Consider the following 25611-nt stretch of genomic DNA (forward strand, 5'->3'; position numbering starts at 1 on the left):
ACTGGGCCAGCAGCAGCATCTGAGGCCAGAGCCCTGATGGTCTTAAAGATTTTATTTTACTTTAAAAATTTTTTTTAAAGTTTATTCATTTATTTTGGGAAAGAAAGAGAGAGCCAGACAGAGACAGCAACCAGGGGAGAGGCAAAGAAAGAGAGAGAGAGAGAGAGAGAGAGAGAGAGAGAGAGAGAGAGAGAGACTCTCCCAAGTAGGCTCCACTCCTCATTGAGCCCAGTGTGGGGCTCCATCTCACAACCATGAGACCGTGACCTGAGCCAAAATCCAGAGTCGGATGTTCAACTGAGTGAGTCACCCACATGCCCCAACTGAAGACTTTATTTATTTTTAAGTGTTTATTTTTGAGAGAGAGAACGCATGCACACAAACGGGGAGGAGCAGAGAGAGAGAGGGACAAAGGATCTAAAGCTGGCTCTGCGCTGACGGCAGCGAGCCCGATGCAGGGCTCGAACTCACAAACCTTGAGATCGTGACCTGAAGCCAAAACTGGACGCTTAACCGACTGAGCCACCCAGATGTCCCATTTAAAGATGTTATTTTCATGTAATCTCAGCACCCAACGTGAGGCTTAAACCCCCAATCCTGAGATCAAGAGCCACGCACTGTACTGACTGAGCCAGGTTGGCGCCTGGCCCACTTATCTTTTATTGATGAGGCCAAGCAGCTGTGTGGACTCCAGCCCCAGTGCCACGTACTGGCTGCGTGGCCTCTGTCAGCTGCAGACAGATGCTAGGCCTTACTCTGTTCCTCTGCAAGACAGACAGCCCTGAGTGCCTACACTCACCAAGGTTCAGACATGCAAGCCTGAATTATTAGTCTCAGCTTCTGTCCACGCCACAGAGACCAAGGGGTGTGGACGGCGCAGTGCATTCCCTGGGGGAAGGGAGAGACAGTGGGGGGCGGGCAAAGCAGCACACCTACCAGGCCACAGGTGTGGAGTTGAGAGAGGTCTTTGTTAGACTCCTAACCTCCCCTAGAGTGTGACCGAACCGAGTCCCCTAGGCAGTTTGTGAGCGCCCCTGACACCCGGGGAGGGCTGCGGGGTGTCCCTCATCTCGTCCCCACCCCCGATAGTGCCCGCTGCCCCGACAGCTCCAGGTCCTCTAGCCAACGCCCAGACGCCTGCCTAGCACATCCACGGCAGTTTGGGTAGCAAGGCCCAACCCTCCACTTGTGTGACAAAGAGGCCTGGTCATGGGGTTTGAGGACATCAGACAATGCCGGTCAGGCCGTGGGACTGGAAATCGACAAGGAGCTCAGCCCTCCGGTCTGGACACCTGCTCCCACCTCCCCCGACAAGATCAGGGGGCTCAGGTATCCTGGGGTGCAATGTTCCCTCACACAAGCTCACTGACACAGCACACTAAGCAAGAACTCGGTTCTTTTCTAAAAGGAAAGGGGTGGGGAGGCTGTGGGGAGAGGAGACCTCAGAAAGCTGGCTTTAAATCACGCCGACTCCTCCTAAGTGTATGTTCCATCAATCTGTTTTCATCTTAATTACACCCTAGGTAGTCTAACAAACAGATGCCTTTATGGCCTAGGTAATAAATATGTTCTCAGGAGCTGTCAATTGGAATGGAGCACCGACCACGGGCTTGGCTCATGGGGACTTGCTGCTCCAAACGCAGTATTTTACAGCCTGAATCACATGCCCTTCCTGAGTCCAAACAGCCCAAAGAGATCCCGAGATCCCGGCAGGAAGCAGTTAGGAAATAAGCCCCTGCCTAACCCCTTGGGACACAGCCGATGGCCACAGATGACTCGGGCACCGGAGCCCTCTGCAGCCGAGGGCCGGGGCCACACCTCCAGCAAGGAGTGGAGGCTAGGACGGTGCTGGGGTGCGCGGCGGGAGGAGCCCGCTGCCTTCTTGGCTCCGGGAGCTCCACCCAGGAGAGCACAGCTGCTTCAGTGGAGGACAGTTACGGCTGTCCCGCCCCCCGGGGACTGAGCCCACGGTGAGCCCTGCAGTGGCAGCGGCGCTGTGCCCGGGGCAGCACCACACACACTGGCACAGAGCCCGCCAGGCTGGCTCCTCTCCAGAGGCTGCCTGGCCTGGTCGCTGGTCCAGTGCTGCATTTTCGTCAGGAAGAGGGCAAACCCTAAGTTGTTTTTAAGGAATTAAAAAAACCAACCAGAAGAAAAAAACCCTTAAAGTCCCCAGCCTTTCAGGGATGACAGGAGCTCAGGGATTCATACGCTTTCTGGGTGCCTGTCCTGGGGCCAGGCCGAAGGGCAAGTGTCCATGCCGCCCGCAGCCCCCACCCAGCAGCCCAGGCAGGGGCGATGCACACTTACGTCTATGATCAGATACTCCACGGGCAGGGGCCGGGCCAGCTGGGTGATCTCATTGCCGAACTTGTCTATGTCCTGAAATAGGAAACAAACGCGAGAGGCGTGAGCAAAGGTTTGCTGACTGGTAACATGGCTGGCCTTTCACACGCCCGTCTTCCCTGGTCCATTATTATAATTCTTGTTGAGGCCTATGAACACCACAGAGGCAGAGTGTGCACATGTGTGCCGCGCGCCATCTTCTGGGACGGTGGCCACACTGTGAAGGAGCGGCCATGTCTTGCTTAACAGGGCAGCTCCGCTGGAAGAGCATGTTCGAGCCCCACCTCACCCCGNCTGAACGCTGGCTCCTAACGACCCTCCTCACACCTGAAATCCCGGCTTCGTCCGTGTACATTAATAAATATGTGCGCAAATGAGCACACGCACACACAAATATGCAGACGTGGAAAACCCCCGCCACCAATCTGTCAGAGTCTAAACTTGTTCTGCTTTGTCAGATGCACAGAACATAAAGTTTAATTATGGGGAAAAACGGCCAGCATATGTTCATTAATCATAAAATGACAATTATATCTGATTTATGTCAAACATGCTGAGTTCAAACAGAGCTCTAGAAATAAATTCATAAGAACCAACACTTTTCATTAAAGATTCTGTGAGAGGGGGTCATGTTTTCTATCTAAATCATCACTTAACATCACATAAATCATTCTCTGAGTCATATATAAATTATATATCCATAACTTCCAATTATGAGGCCTTCCATAAAAGTTTACACTTCTCAAAGCTCTCAGAGCCGAAGGGAAGCCAAGCAGGTCCGCCGAGGCGCTGCCCCTGCAGGACTCACACGGCTACCCCCCGCACACCTGCACCTGCCCGGGGACCGCAGAGTGGGCACCGTCTCCCCAACGCACGCGTCAGTCGTTCCTAAGTTGAGCCAAGTCTATCACTCTACTGGCAAGACCAGGGATCCCGTCTGCCCCAGATCCTTTTGCTTAGAAATAAAAGTTTCTCGTCTGCAATATGTCTCTGTTAATCCGTGCTTTCCCTCCCTTTCTTCCAGTCACGACGTAAGAGGGCAGCCAGCCAGAACCCGCCGCTCGGTTCTCCCAGGAAACGGTCCAAACAGATGTAACCAGCTAGCTATCCAGCGCCGCTAGCACCCATCAAAAGGCACAACCCCGGGAACAACAGACCACTTGGTCTGTTCCGCCTGCCTCTGAAGTCGGAATGACCTCCCGCTGCGCTGGGGAAGAGTCACTTGTCCTACCACATGCAGGTGGCTGCCCCCGCTCGTCTGGGCTGCAGTCAGGCTGGGCCCCGCTCTCCAGGGCCCTCAAGCTTCACAGGGGCAGCCTGCGACAGGAGACTGCAGAGTGGGTCCTGGGGCCCCAGAGGTGGCGGCTTCTCGATGGAGGAGATACGGCAGGAGGTAGGAATCAAATCCAATCAAACTAAATCACCATTTCCAGAACCTCCCTGCAACAACTCATCCATAATGGGCCTGTCTGGAATTCACCTTCGGGTCTAATTAAGCTCTAATATGCAGAGACGTTCCTCCAGCACCTGTTCACGTTCATCTTCCCCGCCAGGGAGTTTTCTTGTTAAATGCCCCTCTCTCTTTTTTCTGTGTCGTGCTATTCTCTTTCAAATTTAACTACCCAACTGTACCTTTCTGCTCCCCAAGAAAATAAAGGTGTTGCACCACCCTCTGTTCTCCGAGGCGGGGTGGGGGGGGGGCCGGTAACCTCTCTCTCTCCCACATGCCTCTGCGGATGCTTCGCCAGCCAGCCCCCAGCCCCACACGGCATCTCAGAAGCAATCACGTCAGCAGATGTCAGGCTGGGAGAGGCGAGGCGCTCAGTTCCCAGGTCAGGAGCCAACGAAGCATCAGCAGTTTCGCGTCAGTGGGGAGCAGGCTTCCAGGAGAGGCCCGGCCACCTGTGACGGCCACGGGCGTAGACGGTGGCACCAGAGCTGTGGCGTCACCGCACCCCCGTCCTCGTGCCCGGCCAGAACAAGGGCAAACTCTAGCGAGCGCTGGCACCTCTTGCTCTGGAAAAGGGGGACGGACTCCTTAATGTACTGCTTTTCTTTTTCTTTTAATTTTATTTTTTAAAGTTTACTTATTTTTGAGAGAAAGAGAGAGGAAGAGTGAGAGCATGAGGACAGGAGCAGAGAGGGAGGGAGAGAGAATCCCGGGCAGGCTCTGTACTGTCAGCGCAGAGCCCGACGTGGGACCTGAACTCAAGAACCAAGAGACCACGACCTGAGCCGAAATCGAAAGTCAGACCCTTAACTGGCTGAGCCACCCAGGTGCCCCTTTATATTTTTATTTTTTTAAGTTTACTTATGTCTTGCTTTTCTCTTTAAAGAACTGGCAGGAAGGATAACAAGTGACACCGGCAGCTTGATCTGAGACGTCACAGGATACAGCAAAAAAAAAAACAAACACCAAAAAACAAAATCAAAGTTCTCAGAACAAAATTTCTCAAAGAATCGCTGTCTAGGAAACAGCCTTGCAGACAAGCACCTGCAGAGTGTCTGTTAGGTACAAACAGAACTGGGAGCTGACACATATTAGGTGCTGGCTAGATACCACGTGCAAACAACCGCTTGGTCCCCAATGCACTATGAGGACGTGAGGGCTACCAAGGCGAGTTAACCTGCCCAAGACCTAACGGTGGAAGGGGTGGAGGGGGTCAGAGATTGTCCACGTGAACCCAGGATCTCTGCATCAGAACTTGGCCATTTCTGCTCAACCATGTGCTGGTGCCATGGGGTCACACACTCCAACCGGCTCCTCCCCTGTGGGGACCTTGTGGCCACAGACCCCAGTCCCGACAGCAGACTCAAATGAAAACCTGGCCTGGAGATTTCAGACACCACGAAATCCCTTTTCCTAGACTGGACAGTATGCTAATATGCTGTTCAGAATCTCTTCTCTTATAGGCAATTTCCTAATTGCTAAGTTTTCCTGAATAACACTTGTAGCAAAAATAATCTCCTGTAATTAAAACATTTTGGAGGGGCGCCTGGGCGGCTCAGTCAGTTGGGTGTCTGACTTTGGCTCAGGTAATGATCTCATGGTTCAGGAGTTCGAGCCCTGCATCGGGCTCTGTGCCGACAGCTTAGACCCTGGATCCTGCTTTGGATTCTGTATCTCCCTGTCTCTCTCTGCCCCTTCTCCACTTGTGCTCACTCTCTCTCTCAGAAATAAATAAATAAATAAAAATAAAAACAAAAACAAATTTGTTTAAAAAAAAGCTAAATGAGGGGCATCTGGGTGGCTTGGCTGGTTAAGCATCTAACTCTTGATCTTGGCTTAGGTCATGATCTCATGGTTCATGACATCGAGCCCTAAGTTGGGCCCTGCGCTGACAGCACAGAACCTGCTTGGGATTTTCTCTCTCTCTCTGCCCCCTCACTGCTCATCCTCTAAACAAACAAACAAACAACAATAATTTAAAAAAAGCTAAACGAGTGCAGGGTCCTACCCTGACACACACATAAATGTATCACAGAACTACAATAAATAAGTAAATAAATAATGGATAAATGGATCGTGGATCTCAATGTAAAATTAATAAAATCACCAACAGAAAACATAAGTAAATATATAGATTTGGGATAAAGAATTATTTCCTAAATACAATGAAATGGGCAGAAAGTATAATGAAAAAGACTGAGCAAGAGCGATTTCAGCCTCTCTGAGGACACCTGTACAGGGGGAGCCTGGCACGGGCGCGCAGCCTGTGACGGGTTACTACACACAGACCTGCAGGCCTGATGCAGAAAGCATGAGGCGATTCGCCAAGGCAACAGGAGACACTGTCTCAGGATGAAGGAGTGTGGAGCGGGGCCCCAACAGCACAGCCCGGCGGGCACGGCCAAGGGCAGGGGTCCACAGCCCAGCTGGCAGGTGTGGACGGCGCCGCCTTCTCTGAGACTTGGGAGAAGGCAGAACCGCTGAAACACACTTCTCCTCCGACAAACAGCGCCGGTGCAGAGCGTGCAGGAGTGAGGTGGGGACGGCCCAGAGAGCACTCCCGGGTAAGCACCAGGCACCGGGACGGCCCCAACGATGGCGAACACAGAAAGGGGCTCCCTGGGCCCCGAGGGCCCCCACAGCAGCTCCCTGGAGGAGCGCTGCCCCCTGTCTGCCTCCATGCTCTCCTGCCCCTCTCCCCCTTGCAGGGCCTCCAGTGCAGAGAACGCCAAAGGTGGCTCGCTTGCCTTCCCGGCTGTCCAGCCACGCCACACCTCGAACACAAACACTGGCCCCGCGCTCACGGTGCTACTCACTGAAGTTCATGACTCCCGTGGCTTTGCACCCACCCAGCCAGAGGCCCGGCTCCAGCCCTGCTTCCTCCTGCAGTCCCAGAGGCCCTAGGGCCCTGGCTCTGGCACCCCCTCTCCACACCCAAAGGCCACAGCTGGGGGACACACAACCCCTGCATGACAGCACCAGCCTCCTATTTGGGCTCCCCAGCTCTGTGCCTGCGATGACCTTCTCAACCACGCCTCCTCCCTCTCGCAGCTCGGCTCGGCAGCCAGCGGGGGGTGTGTGTGTGTGTGGGGGGGTGCTCGTGGTGCCTGCTGCAAAACCCACCTGCCTCCACCTGCCACCCAGAGAGCACGTCCCAGAACCATTGTCCATCTCTGTCCGTCTTCCCACCACCCACGTCACCATCTCAAGCACACTCCACCTACCACAGAGCCTCGGCCCCCAGGGGCACCGGGCCCTGGGGACGTGTGGCCCCTAGATGGGCCCCTCCCCACCTGGCTAACTCTCACTCTCTTCGGGTTCTGGAGCGCCCTGCCACGGCCACACTGGGACACCCCCCACAGTCACCCAGAGACCGCCTGGGAAGAGGGCACCAGTGCAACCTGCTGATGACACACTGTGGTCCCAGGACCCAGGTGACACGTGGCAGAGAGTCTAGGTCTGGCCAGAGAAGAGACTGCAGATCCCCTGGCGATGTCGTCACAAACTCTCCTGCATCTGCATGCACAGCGGGTGCTGGGAGCCTACTTCCCTGTTATCTAGAACTTCGGATTTTCCACAGGCACCCATTTGAATTCGTATTAGTAAAGTGTCCTGTACATTAACTTAGACACAGACTCGCACCCCTGACTCACAGGCCACTTGGAGCTGCAGTACTGCCTCTGAGGTCCCGCTGCCTAGATGCCCGCTCACTTGCAAACTTCTAGCAGCTCCACCTACTCGCGGCCTTGCTCTCGGCTGATGACTGGCCTCTCCTCTGCAAACTGGTCCCCCAAGACTCCCGGCCCCAGCCCTCCAGCAGCAGCCCGCCAGCTCGGGAGCTCGGGGTCCACGTCTGTCCCCAGCCGGCACCATCCCGTTTCTGAATCGGTGGAGCCCGCGCCCCCCACACCACATTCTCCCCCGTGCCGCCTTCTCAAGGACCCCACTCGTGATGTCCTCTGTTGCCCGCCAGTCACCCCTTCCCACAGGACACACATGCGGGGTATTTCTCTCACGTTCACAAAACCCTGAACAAGAAAGTGTCTTGACCCCACTTCCCACACCAGCACCGGCCGCTGCCCCGTCTGCCTTCCCAGCAGGCTTGGCTGCTCCCTGGTCTCTTCTCTGAACCGAGTGTATGAGCCACATTCTCCAGGCTTCCTGCTCGAGGCCCTGACGGCCATGTGGTGCCAACGGCGCCCCCAGTCTGGATGAACTGGCACCTCCTGACGAGGACCCTCTCTCTGCCTGGCTCCCGGGTGCTGCCTCGCGCCCTGCGGGTGCATGCTCCGGGCCTGCTGCAGCCCTCCTGTCCGTGCTGGGGGCCCAGGCCTCAGCTGGTCCTGGATGCTCATCTCCACCCCTGCTCCCTCATAATTTCATCCAGGCAACAAGCCCCAAACACCATCCCTGCAGATCCACCCCCAAGGAAATGTCACTGTCCCAGGCCGCACCCTCACCTACTCAGGGCCAGGGTGACGAGGGAGGCACCAGCGTCCTGTCCAAAGCCACACCAACATGCACCAGCACCCCCAACGACATCCGGGAGCAACTGAAGCAGGTGTCAGTTGTGACATACATTGGTTTAGCCACACATTCAATATCGTACTCCCTTAACTTTATAATCACCATTTAAAAGCCTGAAGGGGTGCCTGGGGGGCTCAGTTGGTTAAGCATCTGACTCTTGATTTCAGCTCAGGTCACCATCTCAGGGTTCCTAGGATTGAGCCCTGCATTGAGCTCTGTACTGACAGTGTGGAGGCTGCTTGGGATTCTCTCCCTCTCGCTCTCTGCTTCCCCTGCTCACACTTGTGTGCTCTCAAAATAAATAAAGTTAAAAAAAATGCTCTAAAATAAAAGAAACGAAAAGGAAATATGATAGATGTAAACAGTGGTTGGGGCGCCTGGGTGGCTCAGTCAGTTAAGCGTCCAATTTCAGCTCAGGTCATGATCACACGGTTTGTGGGTTCGAGCCCCACGTCGGGCTCTGTGCTGACAGCTCAGAGCCTGGAGCCTGCTTTGGATTCTGTGTCTCCCTCTCTCTCTGACCCTCCCCTGCTCACAATGTCTGTCTGTCTGTCTCTCCCTCTCCCTCTCCCTCTCAGAAATAAATAAAAAACATTAAAAAAAAAAACAGTGGTTATCATTGAACTTGCCTTCCCGGTGTCTTTTTGTAAGGGCTGCGTGTGTGAGCATGAACATGTAAAACTCTTGCTTTAAATTACAAGAGAAACACACACATAGGGTCAACGCAGCACAGAAGACGGAAGACGCAGTCCCCTTCGTCGTGAGCGCCCCTCTGGAAGAGAACGCACGTCAAGCAGGGACCCCTTCAGGAAAAGCACACAAACGACGGTTTGTCCCAGTCCTTCCTTCTCCAGGGTCCTGGTCTGGGTTCACCCCTCCCCACCCCCAGCCATTCTTTTCTGGCTGCACAGAACGTGCCAGGACGTATAGATGGGAGCTGTGGGCCAAGCGCCACCCTCCCAAAGGACTGCCAAGCCCCCCAGCACCGCCCTCCGTATAAACACACATTTGATGTGTGCAGAAACGCCTACCCACGTATCTTCATGCTGCACATACAAGTACGTGCTTAATTTTACATTATGAGTTTTAGTCCAGATTTTTTTTTTTAAGAGACAGCGAGAATGAGTGCCAGCAGGGGAAGCAGGGGAGACGGGAAGAGGGGGAGAGAGAATCTCGAGCAGGCTCCATGCTCAGCACAGAGCCTGGCGTGGGGTTCAGTCCCACCACCTGAGCCCAAATCCAGAGTTGGACACTCGACTGAGACACCCAGGCGCCCCATCCCAGATTTTTAAATAATTTTCAAGCACATGCCTTTAGGGGTCACATAGTATTTTACCCAGAGACATATTCTAATTGAACTCCCTGTTATTGAACTGGTGGGCTGCTTCCCAATTTTGTTACCACACACAACAACGTAATGAGTAGCCTTAGACGCGCAGCAGTGCGTGTTCCGTCTGCAAGCCCGCAGCCTACAGCCCACGGCCCACAGGAGGATCAAGAGGAATACTTCAGTGTCTGCCTGCAGAGGTCTCTGCTCAGATGTTTTCCTAGAACACAGGAGAAACCAATGTCTCAAACCCTGCCAGTCTGTAAAACACCGCGGGAAACACTGCTAGCCTGCTTTCACCGACAGGTGAGGGAGCGATCCAGGGAAACCACGGCAGGACTCAAGGGAGCTCGCTTCCTAAGTGCAAAACACTTACAAGACGTGCAAGTAAAAAGCAAATCTCCAGATAAAGGGTATTATCAGAAAACCAGACTCACAGTTAATGATGAAATCCTGAAAGCGCTTCCTTCACGGTCACAAACAAGATTAATAATGCTGCTCCCTGGACCCTGTTCTGGAAGCACGAGGAGCCAAAATGAATAGGAAACGAGACACAATTGCCATTTCTGGACAATATGCTCATGTGTGCAGAAAACCCACAAGAATATGTATATATTATACGGAAACCAATTTGACAATAAACTATTTGTAAAAAAAAAAAAAANAAATATTGTTAAAATGTCAGTATTACCCAAAGCAATGTACGTATTCAATGCAATCCCTATCAAAATAACACCAGCATTCTTCACAGAGCTAGAACAAATAATCCTAAAATGTGTATAGAACCTGAACAGCCAAAACAATTTTGAAAAAGAAAACCAAAGCTGGAGGCATCACACTCCTGGACTTCAAGACATATTACAATGCTGTGATAATTGAGACAGCATGGTACTAGCACAAAAACAGACACTCAGATCAGTGGAACAGAAGAGAGAACCCAGAAATGAACCCATAAACGTATGGCCAACTGATCTTTGACAAAGCAGGAAAGAATATCCAATGGAAAAAAGACAATCTCTTTAGCAAACGGTGCTGGGAAAACTAGACAGTGACATACAGAAAAATGAATCTGGACCACTTTCCTACACCATACACAAAAACAAACTCAAAATGGGTGAAAGACCTATATATAAGACAGGAAGCCATCAAAATCCTAGAGAAGAAAGCAGGCAAAAACCTCTTTGACCTCAGCCGCAGCAACTTCTTACTCAACACGCTCCAGAGGCAAGGGAAATAAGAACGAAAAAGAACTACTGGAACCTGATCAAAATAAAAAGCTTCTGCACAGCAAAGGAAACAATCAGCAAAACTAAAAGGCAAATGACAGAATGCAAGAAGATATTTGCAAATGACATATCAGATAAAGNGTTGAGCATCCAACTCTTAATTTCACCTCAGGTCATGATCCCAGGATCCTGGGATCGAGCCCCACATCAGGCTCTGTGTGGAGCCTCCTTAGGATTCTCTCTTTCTCTCTCTCTCTCCTTTCTGCCCCTTTCTTCCTCTTGAGTGCCATGCACGCACTCGCTCTCAAAAGTGAAACAAAAAAACTTTTTTAAAAGATGCTATTTATAACATGCAGAAACTATGAAAGACCTAGGAACACACTAACAGGTCAGACAGGACCGCTGTGGAGACCGGCCTGACGCCCTGGGACACTGGAGACTGTGGAACAGGTACGCCCCCACGCAAAATCGCAGGCGGACTCAGCACAAAAAAAGGGGGTGATGAAATCCAAACAAGACTTGTTTGTTTTGGTGCAACTTGCGAGCCAATTCTGAATCTTCTATGGAAAAGTAAAGGGTCAAGAGCAGTCCGGGCTCCTGAAGAAAAGCGAGGTCAGGCCGTAACCAGTCGGTATGGAAGACAGTTGCAGAGTCAGAGTGACAACAGCACCTGGTGTTGGTGCCGCTTAAGGAAAACTGGTCAACAGAGCAGGGCAGTACAGAGAAACACATCTGGGAGGGGGGGGGGGGGAAAACAAAAAAAAAAAAAAANAAAAAAAACTGAGAAAGAAGTTGGGTGGGAGGGCACCTGGGTGGCTCAGTCGGTTGAGCGTCCAACTTCAGCTGAGATCATGATCTCAAAGCTTGTGAGTTCAAGCCCCACATTGGGTTCTGTGCTGACAGCTTGGAGCCTGGAGCCTGCGTCAGGTTCTGTCTCCCTCTCTCTCTGCCCCTCCCCCACTCTCACTCTTTGTCTCTGTCTCTCAAAAACAAACAAACAAAAAAGTATTGGTTGCACAACTTAAAATAATAATCCTCACGTCTATTTGATATTTAATTTTAAAAACTTTGGAAAGAAAAACAGATGGCAGCTTGATTCATCTAAAGGGATGTTTTCATTCATACTACGCATGAAAGGGTTTTCCAAGCACGTGCTGGGGCGCAGCCAGGGGCCCATACTACCGCTGAAGGACGCAGAGAGCCTGGGTGAGGGACCTCAGATGTGAGACAGCGAGCCCATGAAAGGGGACACAAGATTCTGTCATCACCCACAGACCCACAGCTTTCCTACTAAGGGTCAAATGAAATCACTGTCCAAATGTTCAGAATAGCAGCCAGAAGGACCCTGGGTCTCAAATCCTAAAAATGAGTCAAAATATTGATTTTTTGTTACAAAACACTGCGTTACATACAAGTCCATCTTGTAAGGTAGGAACTTTGGTGGGGGGCGGGGGTGTGGGGAATAACTTAACTCTCATATGGGTCCCTAGCATGGTGTGATTTTGATGTGTGAACGGTTAATGATGGTTTAAAACTGAAGTAACTGCTACAGAAACAGGACCCGAGGGCGAGATCTGTGCTGTCAAGCGCAATGGTTTTTATTAAACACCATGGCGGGGGGGGAGAACGCCTAAACAAGGGACTAGGAACCACCTCCTTGGAAGACTGGTACGTAGCACCCCCTCCCTGTTAGCTCCACTACTGCCCCCAGGCCTGAGAGGCATCTGGAAAGCCTTACCTCTGTCCCTCAACAGCACCAGTCTGGAAGGAGCAGGGGCAGCAGAGCCTTGGTCCTTCGCGCACAGGTATTTCCAGACACGCAGCCGACAAGGAAAGTGTGCCCATCCCTCAGGACACACGCCCTGCTGGCTGCCCAGCGTGTCCCGCCAGGACCCCAGAGCATCGCCCCTGCAGCGGCAGCAGCTGTGCGGGCTCAGAAGCACATGGAACGGAGCCAGGAGGTGCTGGGAGCCAGAGCACGGGCGAGTCGGCTGTCTCTCTGCCCTGTCCCTTCCTCATACCCGGGAGCCCTCTGTCCCACACCCAGTAACATGGACGCTCCCACACAGATGAAGCAATTCCAGGGGGGATTCATCCTCTGCTTCCTTCTGGTCGGTGAGGAAGTAAATTCTGTTACAAGTGGGGTCGTTCCCAGCTTCAAAAGTCCCTCTCCAGGCCGAGCCCCTGCCGCCCCCGCCGGGCCACCCGGCGCACTGATGATACTCAGCATGACAGACGCAGGACCACACCCCAGAGGCGCAGCTGGACCTGAAGACACTGTGGAAGGCGGTGAAGGACACGCCACAACAGACCCCACGTGTGCGATTCCGTCAGGCAAACCCACACAGGAAGCAGAAGAATGACCACCAGGAGTCCTAGGATGGAAGGCTAGACTCTGGTTTCTGCCTAGGGGACAAAGGTTCTAAATTCAGTGGTGGTGCTGGCCACGCGCGCTGCGAATGTGCTACACACCAGCCAACCGTGCGCTTTCAATGGGTGACTGTACTGCATGTGAATTACATCTGCGAAAAGTGCTTTCTGAATTTAGACTTGAGGGGCGCCTGGGCGGCTCAGTAGGTTGAGCGTCCAACTCCGGCTCAGGTCGTGATCTCAGAGTTCGTGGGTTTGAGCCCCGTGTCAGACTTGCTGGCTCGCTGCTGTCAGCATGGAGCCTGCTTCAGACCCTCCATCCCCCTCTCTCTGTCCCTCCCCACCTTGAGCACGCTCACCCTCTCTCTTAAAAAATGAATAACCATTAAAAAAAGAATAAATCTTTGGAAACAACAAAAAAGAAGATCTCCCTCCGCGTCTACACCTGCTCATTGACAAAAGGGTGTCAACGGCGTCACAGAGCCCACAGCCCTGGAACAAGTTCCAATTCTGCAAGTGCTGCCTCTAGGCCTCTCCCGGCAAACCACTTCAGAACACATACTTCAGGCAGCGAAAACCTCCAGAAAGGGGATCACCTCCAAAGCTCTGTGTCCAACCAGAGGGCCCTGCACAGACAGCAAAGAGAGGGTTTCACGCAGGGCATCCAGCTCAGCAAGCAGCATCCTTTATCCATTCTAGAACTCTCCACGTGCTAGGAAGGCCACAAGTCAAGTGTTCCCAGGGACGACAGGTTCCCATGCGGGCAGTGTTCTGGTGCCGAGTCTCTGTGATCAGAGCAGTCCCTGCCCGGTGCCTCTCCCTCCTAGGGGCTGTGCGAGCCTCTCTGAGCCTCCATTTCCCCAACCCGGAAGGGGAGGATGACGACCACAATCGCAACGAAACCTACCCCAGTGGCCGTGGTAGCAGAAGCCACCTGTAGCTCGCAGAAAGCCACGGCCCACAGGAAGGAAAGGAGAGGTTCTCAGGTAGGAAAGGAGAGCCCTGAATCCCACCCCCTCACAGATCCATGTGCCTCGGCGCCCCGCCAGCTGCCAGGACCCAGAGACACTCACACAACACGCCAAACGGGTCCCACAAACAGCTCGAAAACTGTGAAAGCTGCATTTGAGAACCTGCTAGAGAGCTGTGGGCATGCAGTGGCAGGGGGGCAAGGGACTGTCCTCGGTGTCCAGGTGTGTGAGCTGGGGCGGGGAGGGCACAAGGCAAGGGACTGTGTGGAGGGTGGGGAAGGGCTGTCCTCGGGTGTCCTGTGGCATGTGCAGAGCTGGGGGGTGCAAAGGGCACAGGCAGTGCTGCAGCTACAAACTGGACACGGGAGGCCCAGGAGTGCAGGGCCCAGGCCCTGCGACCTCACGGAACAGGCACGCCTTGCTTTGCTGCTCTGCGTCTCCTGTGCTTCACAAATGCTGTGAGGTTTTAGAAACCGGAGGTTTGTGGCCACGCTGCTGTCAAGCAAGTCTATTGGCGCCATTTTCCCACAGCTTTTGTTCACTGCACGTCTGTGTCCTGTTTAGTGCTTCTCGTCATGACCATGTTACAGTGACCCTTGATGAGTGATCTCTGCTGTCACATAAACTCGTGCGTGAGGCGGCAGCAGGGTCTGAGAAGACGGACTGGTTCTGGAAGCTCTCCGGGGGTTAAACCACCATCCAACAGCATCACCTGCTACCAAGGAACCGTTCGCAACAGGAAAGAGCCTGCAGCAAACTTTGCTGACCACTCAGCAGCCATCCACATCGAGGTAAAAAGATTATGACTGGCCAAAAACTCAGATGACAGTTACCATTTTTTGGCAATAATGTATATTTTTATGTTTATTTATTTTTGAGAGAGAGAGAGAGAGAGAGAGAGACGGTGTGCATGAGAGAGACGGTGCACATGAGTGAGGGAGGTGCAGAGAAAGAGGGGGACAGAGGGTCCATGATGACAGCGGTGAGCCCGATGTGGGGCTTGGAGTCTCGAACTGTGAGTTCATGACCCGAGCCGAAGTCAGACGTTCAACCAACTGAGCCACCCCAATGCCTCAAAGAAGTATTTTTTCATTAAGGTTTTAAAAGACATGGTTTCTCAGACACAAAGGTGCTGCACTGGAACGGACTATAGCGCACAAGGCGGCGGCGCTGGGCGAGCAAAGCGTGTGTCTGACTCGCGTCCCTGCAGCGNGAGACGGTGCGCATGAGTGAGGGAGGTGCAGAGAAAGAGGGGGACAGAGGGTCCATGATGACAGCGGTGAGCCCGATGTGGGGCTTGGAGTCTCGAACTGTGAGTTCATGACCCGAGCCGAAGTCAGACGTTCAACCAACTGAGCCACCCCAATGCCTCAAAGAAGTATTTTTTCATTAAGGTTTTAAAAGACATGGTTTCTCAGACACAAAGGCGCTGCACTGGAACGGACTATAGCGCACAAGGCGGCGGCGCTGGGCGAGCAAAGCGTGTGTCTGACTCGCGTCCCTGCAGCGTCTGTCTGACCGGGCTCTGGGACCTGAGCCAGCAAGAGCTCCGAAGCCGACCTGCACTCAGGGCGGGAGGGGCCTGGGGGCTGCACGGCCGAGCAGCGAGCACGTGGATGGAGTGACGAGGCTCCCCCACTCCAGAGAGCACGCGGGGCTGGGACTTCAGCTCTCTGCAGACAGGGGACCCAGCGGAGCCTGGCTCTGCACAGGGCTGGAGTGTCTGCATTGGAGACCCAGGAGTTTCAAACACACAGCCATTCTCCTGGTCAAGACAACACAAATGTTCTCAGGGGCATGGGGTGCAGTGTGTGTAAACTGCATGATGCGGCAGCCAAGCTAAAAGCTGTTTCAGGAGGAGACTGACTCTCCTAGCCATGCAGGGCCGAGGGACAAAGATCTGCAGCAGCCGCCACCTTACAAGGCAGGAGCTCCAGCTACGTTCAGTGAAAAGGCGAGAATCGACAGAGACAGTCTTCCATAAACTCGAATCAGACCTGATCCGCTGAGTACTGCTCTGGTGTGGCCGGGCGCTGGGTCGCAGCCCCGCTGGATGAAGGGGCGGCCCTCCCAGCGGAAAGGTCCTCTGGGCTCTTTGGCTCTTCCATATGCCATGACCAGCACACAGCAAAAACTTACCAAACACGTGAAGAGTACAAACAGACATTACACCAACAAAACCAACAACAGCTGCAAACCCACAGATGATACAAATGCTGGACATGAAGACCTTAAGATACCATGATTACGAGCCATAATTAGAAAGGAAAAAAAAAAATCAACCAATCAAACTGATCCAGGAATGACAGATTTAACAGATCAGGACATTAAAATACTCCTTAAAACTGCATCCCACGCGTGCAGGCAGGTGGTGGCATGGGAAACGCATACACGCCAGAGGAAACCGCACCAATGGCGACCACAGCGCCCAGGACAGACGGTTTGCCCGGTGGCGGCGAAAGCAGACCAGTCGTCACCCAGCCAGGATGTACAGGCCGCAAAAAACAGCATCGCAAACTACCCAAAATGAGACACAGAAAGTAAGCAGACTGAAATGAGACAGAGTGTCATGAGCTGTGGGACTTGAGGCAGCCAAATACGTGGGGGGCCACAGTCTCCACAGAGGGAACGAGCAAACCCAAACAGCAACAGAACCCCAAACCAAAAAACAAAAAGGTACTTAACAGCTGGCACATACAGAATTCTAGAAATGGTCCTGGAACGCCTCCCCGCCTCCCGCCCAGGGACCGTGAACGGGAGGAGGACACACACTGTGGATCTGTCCCCTCACATGACAAAGGGACTCTGCAGATGTCACGAAGGTTACTAATCAACTGATCGTAAAATCGGGAGATGACCGTGGACCAGCCGGGCAGGCCGGATCCAAACGCCGAGCGGCGGTCAGAGGGCACACGCCCGCAGGGCTCCGGGGAAGGGCAGCGGGCGGCCCTGCTGGGACTCGCCGCTGCCAGGACCCCGCGCTGTGGAGAACATCGGAGCCCCAAGTAGCCCCGCCGTGGCCTGGTCAGCCCCCACGCGGAGAGCATGGCGGGCTCTGCCCGGACCCCTGAGCACCAGGCTGCGGGGTAACACACGAGCACGGTCTCACGGCCGCCACGTCTGCAGCCGTCTGTTACGGCAGCAACATCAAACAAGTATGATGGGCAAAAACTGATAGGACTCGCAGACCCGAGCAGCTCACCCGCCCCCAAGCGCGGGACACAAGAGGAGGCCTGTCCAGCACATCACGGCCAAGCTGCTAAAGACCAGCGAGAAGACGAGAACGTGAAGACAGCCAGCAGGAAAGTCACACTGTGGATGGGGGAGCCCAGGAGGGGCACAGCGGTTTCCCGCGAGAAACACCACGTCAGTGGAGCTGACCTGCCAACCTAGAATTCTTTCTATGGTGAAAACATCCTTCAACATGGAGACACTGCCCTCAGATGCGGTGAGGCTGCCCCGCGCTGAGAGACGTAACTAAAGGAGCCCCCCAGGCAGCAGGATGGTGCGGACAGGACCCAAGTCCACCGGAACGGGGTCTGAGAAGGAGTCCCAAGCAGAGAAGGAAAACGGGGTCTCCAGCCCCAGAGAGGAGCACCTAACTCCTACACCCTCAACAGGACATTTTTCAATAAAAACAGCTTTTATAGCTTTCCCAAGAAAAAAGATTTACAAATGGACGATCATTTGTCCAATTGGGAGCTTCAACGCCGGCGCCCTGAGGGCCTGATTACTGGGCACACAGCTCCGCTCCTGGCGGCTGGAGATGTATCCCCTCTTCTTGTCTTCAGAACCTGAACTGGTCCCTGTGCTGCACGGCTCTGATTTGGTGTCAGATAACCCAGCCCCTTGAATGTCACGTCTACTTTTGGTTAGGAGCCCAAATAGCTGAATACTAAGCCCTGAAGACGCCGCGGGGCACTGTTATCCCCAAGGTGGATCCCAAACAAGAGCAGAGGACAAACGGCTAACGGGACCTGGAGTCCAACACGGCTCAGCATCCACACCACTCCACACGATTCCTTCAGCACCGCGGCGTTTTTACCTTATAAAACACGTCAGGCACGTACTGCTCGCTGCTGGACTCCTTGGCATAGCCGAGCTCAGGGGCATCCTTGCACGGCAGCAGACACTCGTCACGGACCAGTGCCATGCACTGATTGGACACCTGGTACCCTTCAAAGTGGACCTGGTTGTCGGGGCCACCTGCAAGAGAGAGCCCTTGGATGAGTGAGAGTCCACAGAGGAGATTCACACCCAGTCCGTATATGTCCCTCTTCACTTCAGACCAACAGAACAAGTCAACTGAAAGAGTCTATCTTGGGTATGAATTCAAAAACGTCCGACCGCAACTTTCTGAGTGGCTCAGGCGCACGGTCACGGACACAGGGCACGAAGCTGCTGCAGTAGCTCCTCAAGCAGCTCCCACGGATGACATGCTCTCTCCGAATCAGAAAACAGGACAGGTAAACATTCTCCAATCCCGGGGCACCTGGGCAGCTCAATTGGTTCGGTGCCCGACTTCGGCTCAGGGCATGATCTCACTGCTTGGGAGTTCGAGGCCCGCGTCAGGCTCTGTGCTGACAGCTCGGAGCCTGGAGCTGCTTTGGATTCTGTCTCCCTCTCTCTCTGCCCCTCCCTTGTTTGTGTACTTTCTTTGTCTCTGTCTCTCTTTAAAAAGTAAACGTTAAAAAAAAAAATCTTCAATCCTGTCCCAGGCTTGTGGTCCTGAGTGAGAGGAGAGGGACCCAGATGGAACGAGACAAACGGGGAAGACAACATAGGGTCTGTACTGTGGTCTCTACTTTACAGACGCCTGCACGGCCACCACACTGTCACCTAGTACCGTACTCGGGAGGCAAGGATGCTGCCACAGAGCCAGGGCCAGCACACAGGGGACCCAGCCCAGGCCGCTGGCTTCACAGTGCCATGTGCGGCCCTGCATGCCTCTCCCCACTCCTCTCTTTTTGTTTTTTAATGTTTATTTTTTGAAGGAGAGAGAGACAGAGCATGAGTGGACGAGGGGCAGAGAGAGAGGGGGACACAGAATCTGAAGCAGGCTCCAGGCTCCAAGCAGTTAGCACAGAGCCTGATGCAGGGCTTGAACTCATGAGCTGTGAGATCATGACCTGAGCCAAAGTCAGTCGCTTAACTGACCGAGCCGCCCAGGCGCCCCTCCCCACTCCTCTCTGAATCATCACTTCATAAAACCTCCAGTAAGTCTTTAAAAAATTAGAGACAAAGACAGTGCAAAGCCACTCAGATGGAACTGTCCAGTGAAGCGGAACCAAGAAGCGAGCTGGCTGAGAGGAGACCCTGGAGAGAAGGCCGGACACCCCGTCAAAGGCAGGCCCTGAGCCTCTGGAAGAGGGAGGACCAGGCCGTGCATACGGACGACTTTTACCACACACATATGTGCACTTCCATAATCGGGTGACGTTCTGACAACCCTAATGTCCATTATCACTTACAGCTTTGGAAAATTTAAAAAAAAAAAAACAAAAAAACCCCTCGGTATCTCTATTTTAGTTTCTTTGACAGAAACAAAGTAAGTTACTGATCAGGGAACAGAAATGTTTTTCCATGTGGCTTTCAAACATGTACGAGAAACCAGATCTGATGGCCAAACAATCGGAAAGAGTGAAGGACAGGGGCAGAACCAGCCTGAACGGGATGAGCCAGGGTGCGCCAGGCTGTCTGCTCGACTTTGCGTACCAGAGGATGACAGCAGGTGGCTGGCTTTCAAAAGTGGAGTCGAATGGGCTCCAGAGGCCCCCTGGACAACCGAGCCTAGCACCTCTCTGGCCCTGCCACATATCCTCGGGAGAGCTGGCCATGACCACTCACTAGCGTGGAGGCGCCAGGCCTCCACTGTCTGGGGCGCTCAGGGTCAGACACCGGTTTAAAAGGAGCAGAGGGGAAGGCAGGGAAGGAGCGTGGTGAGGCCGCCCTCAGGGTGCGCGTCTGGCTATCGGTTTACTTCGTGCGTGGTAAACCCACCCTGGCTTTTAGATGGATCATTAAAGTGTGATGGCTCATTGGAGGGGGAAAAAAACCCTGGCCTCTGAGGACCAGCAAAAAACAGAAAACAGAATTTGTAAAATTGAAGGCTATTTAAAACAAAGCAGTATTAGTCCACGTGGACAGTCTCCAAAGGTAAACTCAATGAGAAGCAGTGCAGGCTCTGGGTTTCCACGAGGAGGGGCGAGACGCCGAGCTCTGGGGGCCTCCCCAGGCCTGCAGGAGGCCCGACCCCGCCTGAGCCGCGGGGCGGCCGGACAAGCCCTCTCACTCCCCTCCCCAGTCAACGTGGGAGGAAAGGGCCCCGGGCGGAAGAATGCTGTGCCTGGGACGGGGCCTCGGGAAGGGGCTCTCACAGCCCCGAGGTGGGGGCAGCCAGCCCTCCAGGACACAGAGAAGCCAGCGTTAGAGCAGGGAGCTTCAACGCGGACTCAACGAGGCGTTCTCCCTCCAGGTCCTTCGTGTTCACAGGAGCAAACCCCACAGGTGATCGGTGCTCCCTTACTGCAAACATCTCGAGCTTGCGCTGCTCTTGGCGGGGAGGGGCGCGGGGGAGCTCAGAGCTTCAGCAGCAGCTCGAGGGGCGGCTGCGGGCACGGGGCCTGCACAAGCACGATGAAGCCCGGATGCAGCGGGTAGTCTCTTGGGAGACGGCCCCCCCTAACACACAGGCCTGCTCCCTCCCATCCGCCCAGGGACTGGGGATGGGGTGCGGTGAGTGCGGCTCTAACAGCTCCACGGGGCAGCGCCACGTCCTGGGTCAGAAACCGCTGATGCAGAGGGACGGCAGGCTTTACTGGGAGCTGGAAGCTGTGCGATGCTTCGAACGGCCGCTTCCATCCCTGCTCCCCCGGGAGCGGGAGAGCGCAGGGCGTCTGCGCACGTCACAGCGTCAGAAGAGGGGCTGGCTCAGCACGGAAATGCAGGGACTCTGACCACATTCTTATTACAAATTATCTACCGTTGCACGGTTCCAAGGCCCTTCGGTCAAGTGGCAATTCTGAAGCAAAACACTCCACGGATGATCTATAATTTCCAACCTTCCAACAAGAGGTGTGAATCCACAATTGAAGATAGAGGGAGCCCCCAATTACAAACTATTTATAATTCTACAATGAGCCGCTGCCTCTCATCCGCTGAGCAATTCCCCACGGGGATTTTTTAAGTAATTGATAGGGTTAGGTTACCACGGGAGCCCACGGAAGCCTAAGTCAGCAGTTCCGTGAAGGTACATGTGGTTATGTGCAGCGGGGTGCGGAGGGTGGGGGGTGCTGCCGGCTGGAGCGGAAGGGGTCGGACGCCTCGCGTGTCTGGAGGAGCCACACACACCAAAGGAACAGTCCACACCCCACATGACCTTGAATGTCCCCCACGGACTCCTGCAGGCAAAGGGGCCCCGACCCCATGATCTCAGGAAAATCCGCTGCATTCACACATCACCGCGGAAACAAACACGCACAGGGTTAATCCACGGAGCGTTCTCTGAGTCAGCGACACTAGAGACGCGACACTGAGTCAGCTGAGGGGAGGGGCGCCATCAGCTCCACAGCTTCAGGGACCGTGGCCGAGCATCTCAGGAAACCCCATCAGTGAAGGCGGCCTGGCCCCCCACGGCGGCGGCTCCGGCTCAGTGCCATCCTATCAGGTGTCACTCCCCCGGCACCGACACGCCGGAACACGCTGTTCTGCGCTACGGTCAGGCCACCACTCTGCTTTCTCTTTTATTTATTTATTTACTTTTTTAAATTTAGGTTTTATTTATTTCTAGGAGAGAGAGACAGCGTGAGCAGGGGAGGGTCAGAGAGAGGGGGAGTCACAGACTGAAACAGGCTCCAGGCTCTGAGCTGGCAGTCAGCACAGAGCCCGACGCGGGGCTCGAACCCACGAACCGTGAGATCACGACCTAAGCGAAAGTCGGACGCTTAACCGACTAAGCCACCCAGGCGCCCCTCTGCTTTTTCTTTTAGAACATGTGTAGGGAGATGTATCATTTGTAAGTTTTGTTCTCTGGACGGTAGTATCTCAAACTATTCTGAAAAAGGAGGTGTCTGACAGGTTTGAGGACGACCCGTGGACCCGGAACATTAGCCTAACGAAGGGGAGGGGTCATGTGATTCGGGGAGCGAAAAGGTAACCCGGTTCTCCCCTTGGCCAAATACAGAGCTGGCCTGGCAAGACTCTGAATGACGTGAAAGGTGCCCAGCCCTGCTCCCTTCCTCGGCGCCCAGTCTCAGCTGCTCTCCTCCTGCTCGGTGCTCACCGTGACGGCCTGCGGCCGAGCTGCCCTCACGGAAGGACCCTACGCTAGGCAACTGCTTTCCTGTAATCCCAGTCAACACTCTCATCCACTCCCCTAAGTACCTGGCCCAACAACAGGTTAGAAAAATAAATCTAACTCAACTAATTCACACTAGCATGTGAAAGATGCTACCATTGCCTCTCACTCATCAAAAGTACATTCATTTCAAAAAGCTGACTACCGATCCCAATGGATCTTAAAAACTCAGGCAGTGTTTTCCTTCATGGTTCCCATGACAGCGTAACAGCATATACACGGGGGCACCTGAGGGTGCTCTCTTCCTCCAGAACTAGGACGAGGATGGCCGCCATGAACAAACTGGATTCTCTGAGAGCAGAAACTGGGTCTCCATGGGGTCTGGCTTAGACTGGGTCAAACTGACCAAACAGATTACGGCTTCAGGACTTGGTTCTCCAAACTTAAAGTTCCTACTCGTTTTAAACCACACAGGCCTACGGCTGGCTCTTCCTGTGGCAGTATGCGTCAAGCCTGTTACAGGAGACGTGGTGGGCTTTTGTACAGGCCCTGATTTTGTTATTATTTTCTACTTACGACACACCCAACATGGAACAGGATACACATAACAAACATCTCACACACACGCGCACACAGAAATGCGTGCGTGCGCGCGCGCGCACACACGGAAACGGCATCTAAAATGACTCCTAATTCACGATATCAAAAATAAATAACAGTTAATTTTTTCTCCTGCATGGCCAGAGTCACTCTTGGTTACTGGAAGGGGCAAAGGCAGCCCCGAGCTGAGACCCAGAACCAAGTGAACTTGGACTTGGAATGAGAGTGGATGAGGGAAGAACTACATGGAGGCCCTGGTTCCAGTGGTTTTGCAGGTGATGCAGGTAAGTTCTGGACTTCTACCACAAAATAAAAAGAGGAATCCACATCTCACAGGCACGGTAAGAAAGTCAACTGTAACTAAGCTAGGACGAAAAGCTTCCAAAAGAAGAACAAAACACACCTGTAGCCACTGCAGTAACGAACTTGGATCCAAAATGTCCATCGGGAGAGAGGCGACATATGTTGGGATGTTTATTCTGGAAGTCTCCAGCTGTGATACATTCTTCCGAACTCAGGAAATAGGTGTCCTAAGAAAAACGGCATATCGAGTCTTACAGCATCTATTTCTTCTTTAGAAAACACTAAGAACTAAACTACACCCTGTCGAACGCTACACGAAGTCAACACCTATAGTTGTTAGCTCTCCTGAGCACCTCCTCTCCCACCGCAAACAACTACGAAGGCCAGAAGCAACAGGCATCTGCCCCTGCGGGCTAACCTCCAGAAGGTACTGGTGGGTAAAGGCCAGGCAGTTTTGCTCTAAAAGACACAACGCAACAGACCCATCTTTAATTTATCAAAAACACGGTGTGGAAAATCATTTGGCCTAGAAGCCAGGACGAGCTGTGCAGGGCCACCCTACAGGCGGGAGCCGGAGCTGGCACGTACCCTACGGGCCGAGCTACACGGGCGCTCCCATCCCATCTCACCTTATTCCGACTGTATCGCACTGTACCCTTCCGGGTGTCTTCTGAGACGAGGTCTGTAAATATCCAGCCAACCTGCAGGAAAGAGGAACGTATCTCCTGAGTCTCTCCCTGAAGCAGGTGATGAATGTTTCCCGGCCCCTGCCCAGAGCGCTTAAGAACAACGTTCTCAGTAAAAGACTCTCACGAGCCTGTTCCTCAACTAAGCTGCAAACTCCACTCAGTTGAAAGCGGCCGCACGCCCTGGTGGCACCGCTGGGCCGGAGAGGGCGGTGCGCGAACAGTGCTCACCTGTTTGTTAGAAGCCCCGTGGCACCACCTCTGCCAGGCACGGTGCTGGATGTGGGGGGGGGGCGCTGGGGGGGGAAACAAGATGAACAGAACGCCTACGCTCCAAAGAGGACGACGCGCCGTGAGCAAGCAACTAGAGACAATGCTGTTGGGAGGCGACGGCCTTCCCCGGAGGACAAGAGAACGGGCTCCACAGAGAAGGCACTCGGAACGAGGGGCGCCGTGACGGAGGCCTTGCCCGGCCGCGCCTCTGCGCTCCGCTGCAGGCTGGCGAAAGCAGCCCGGGTACAAGGGGCCGAGAGCCCTGGCACGAGGCCCCCACACGCGGCCCTGGGCGGGCGCCTGTCTGTGTGCTCCGCGGTCCTCTCGTGCCCACGAACCTCACAGCCGGCTGCCCTTCCTGAACCGGAGCAGGGCTGGGAGGGTTACGAGCGGGGCTGGAAACCACGTACACGTCCTCCGGAGAAGTGATGAGGTGCCCAGGACCCTCCCCAGCACAACCCTGACGCAGAACTCTTCAAACCCAGCCCCTGCACACAAGACCAGGCAAATGTGGAGAATTTCGTTTTCTCCAAAAAGACTCAAACGAACAGGGCGCCTGGTGGCTCAGTTGTTTGAGCGTCCAACTCCAGCTCAGGTCATGATCTCACAGTTCAGGAGTTCGAGCCCCGCGTCAGACTCTGTGCTGGAGCCTGGAGCTGCTTCGGGTTCTGTGTCTCCCTTCCTTTCTGCCCCTCCCCCACGCACGCTCTTTCTCAAAAATGAATAAACATTTGGGGGACCTGAGTAGCTAAGTCACTTAAGTGTCTGACTTTGGGTCAGATCATGATCTCACGGTTTGTGAGTTCGAGCCCCGCGTCGGGCTCTGTGCTGACAGCTCGGAGCCTGGAGCTGCTTCCGATTCTGTGTCTCCCTCTCTGCTCCTCCCTCGCTCTCTCTCTCAAAAATGAATAAACATAAATTTTTTTTTAACTTATGCCAATTTCTCTTTTGCATGAGAGAAACTTCAGGAATTTAAACCAAAATATGGCCCTAAACCAAGATGCGGACTCCTTGCTAGAAACAACGGGGCGTTGTCTTCTCAAAGCTTCTGTTAAAATGACTTTGCTCCATGACACTCCTAGGTTACAAGCATATTCCCTATTTTTCCCTGTTTATCTTCTGTAGGGAGTTTATTTTTCACTGACCGTAAGTTGATAAAGAAATTAAGGGTAGGGGCGCCTGGGTGGCTCAGTCAGCTGAGCGTCCGACTCTTGATTTTGGCTCAGGTCATGATCC

At 53.8% G+C, this 25611-nt stretch overlaps 1 protein-coding gene across 2 annotated transcripts in view; it reads right to left on the reverse strand.

The window, feature by feature from the left end:
• NPLOC4 (NPL4 homolog, ubiquitin recognition factor) overlaps positions 1–25611 on the reverse strand; it is a 60484-nt gene that overhangs the window by 6186 nt on the left and 28687 nt on the right. For both annotated transcript variants that reach the window (XM_077755462.1, XM_077755458.1), the window contains exons 10-13: positions 24046–24117; positions 23517–23643; positions 18263–18423; positions 2311–2382 (exon numbers count right to left, since the gene is read on the reverse strand). In XM_077755462.1, coding sequence (XP_077611588.1) covers positions 2311–2382; positions 18263–18423; positions 23517–23643; positions 24046–24117 — 432 coding nt within the window. The remainder of the gene's footprint in view (positions 1–2310; positions 2383–18262; positions 18424–23516; positions 23644–24045; positions 24118–25611) is intronic.

This window comes from Crocuta crocuta, unplaced genomic scaffold (genome assembly GCF_008692635.1).
Source record: "Crocuta crocuta isolate KB4526 unplaced genomic scaffold, BGI_CrCroc_1.0 scaffold50, whole genome shotgun sequence".
Taxonomy (NCBI): Eukaryota; Metazoa; Chordata; class Mammalia; order Carnivora; family Hyaenidae; genus Crocuta; species Crocuta crocuta.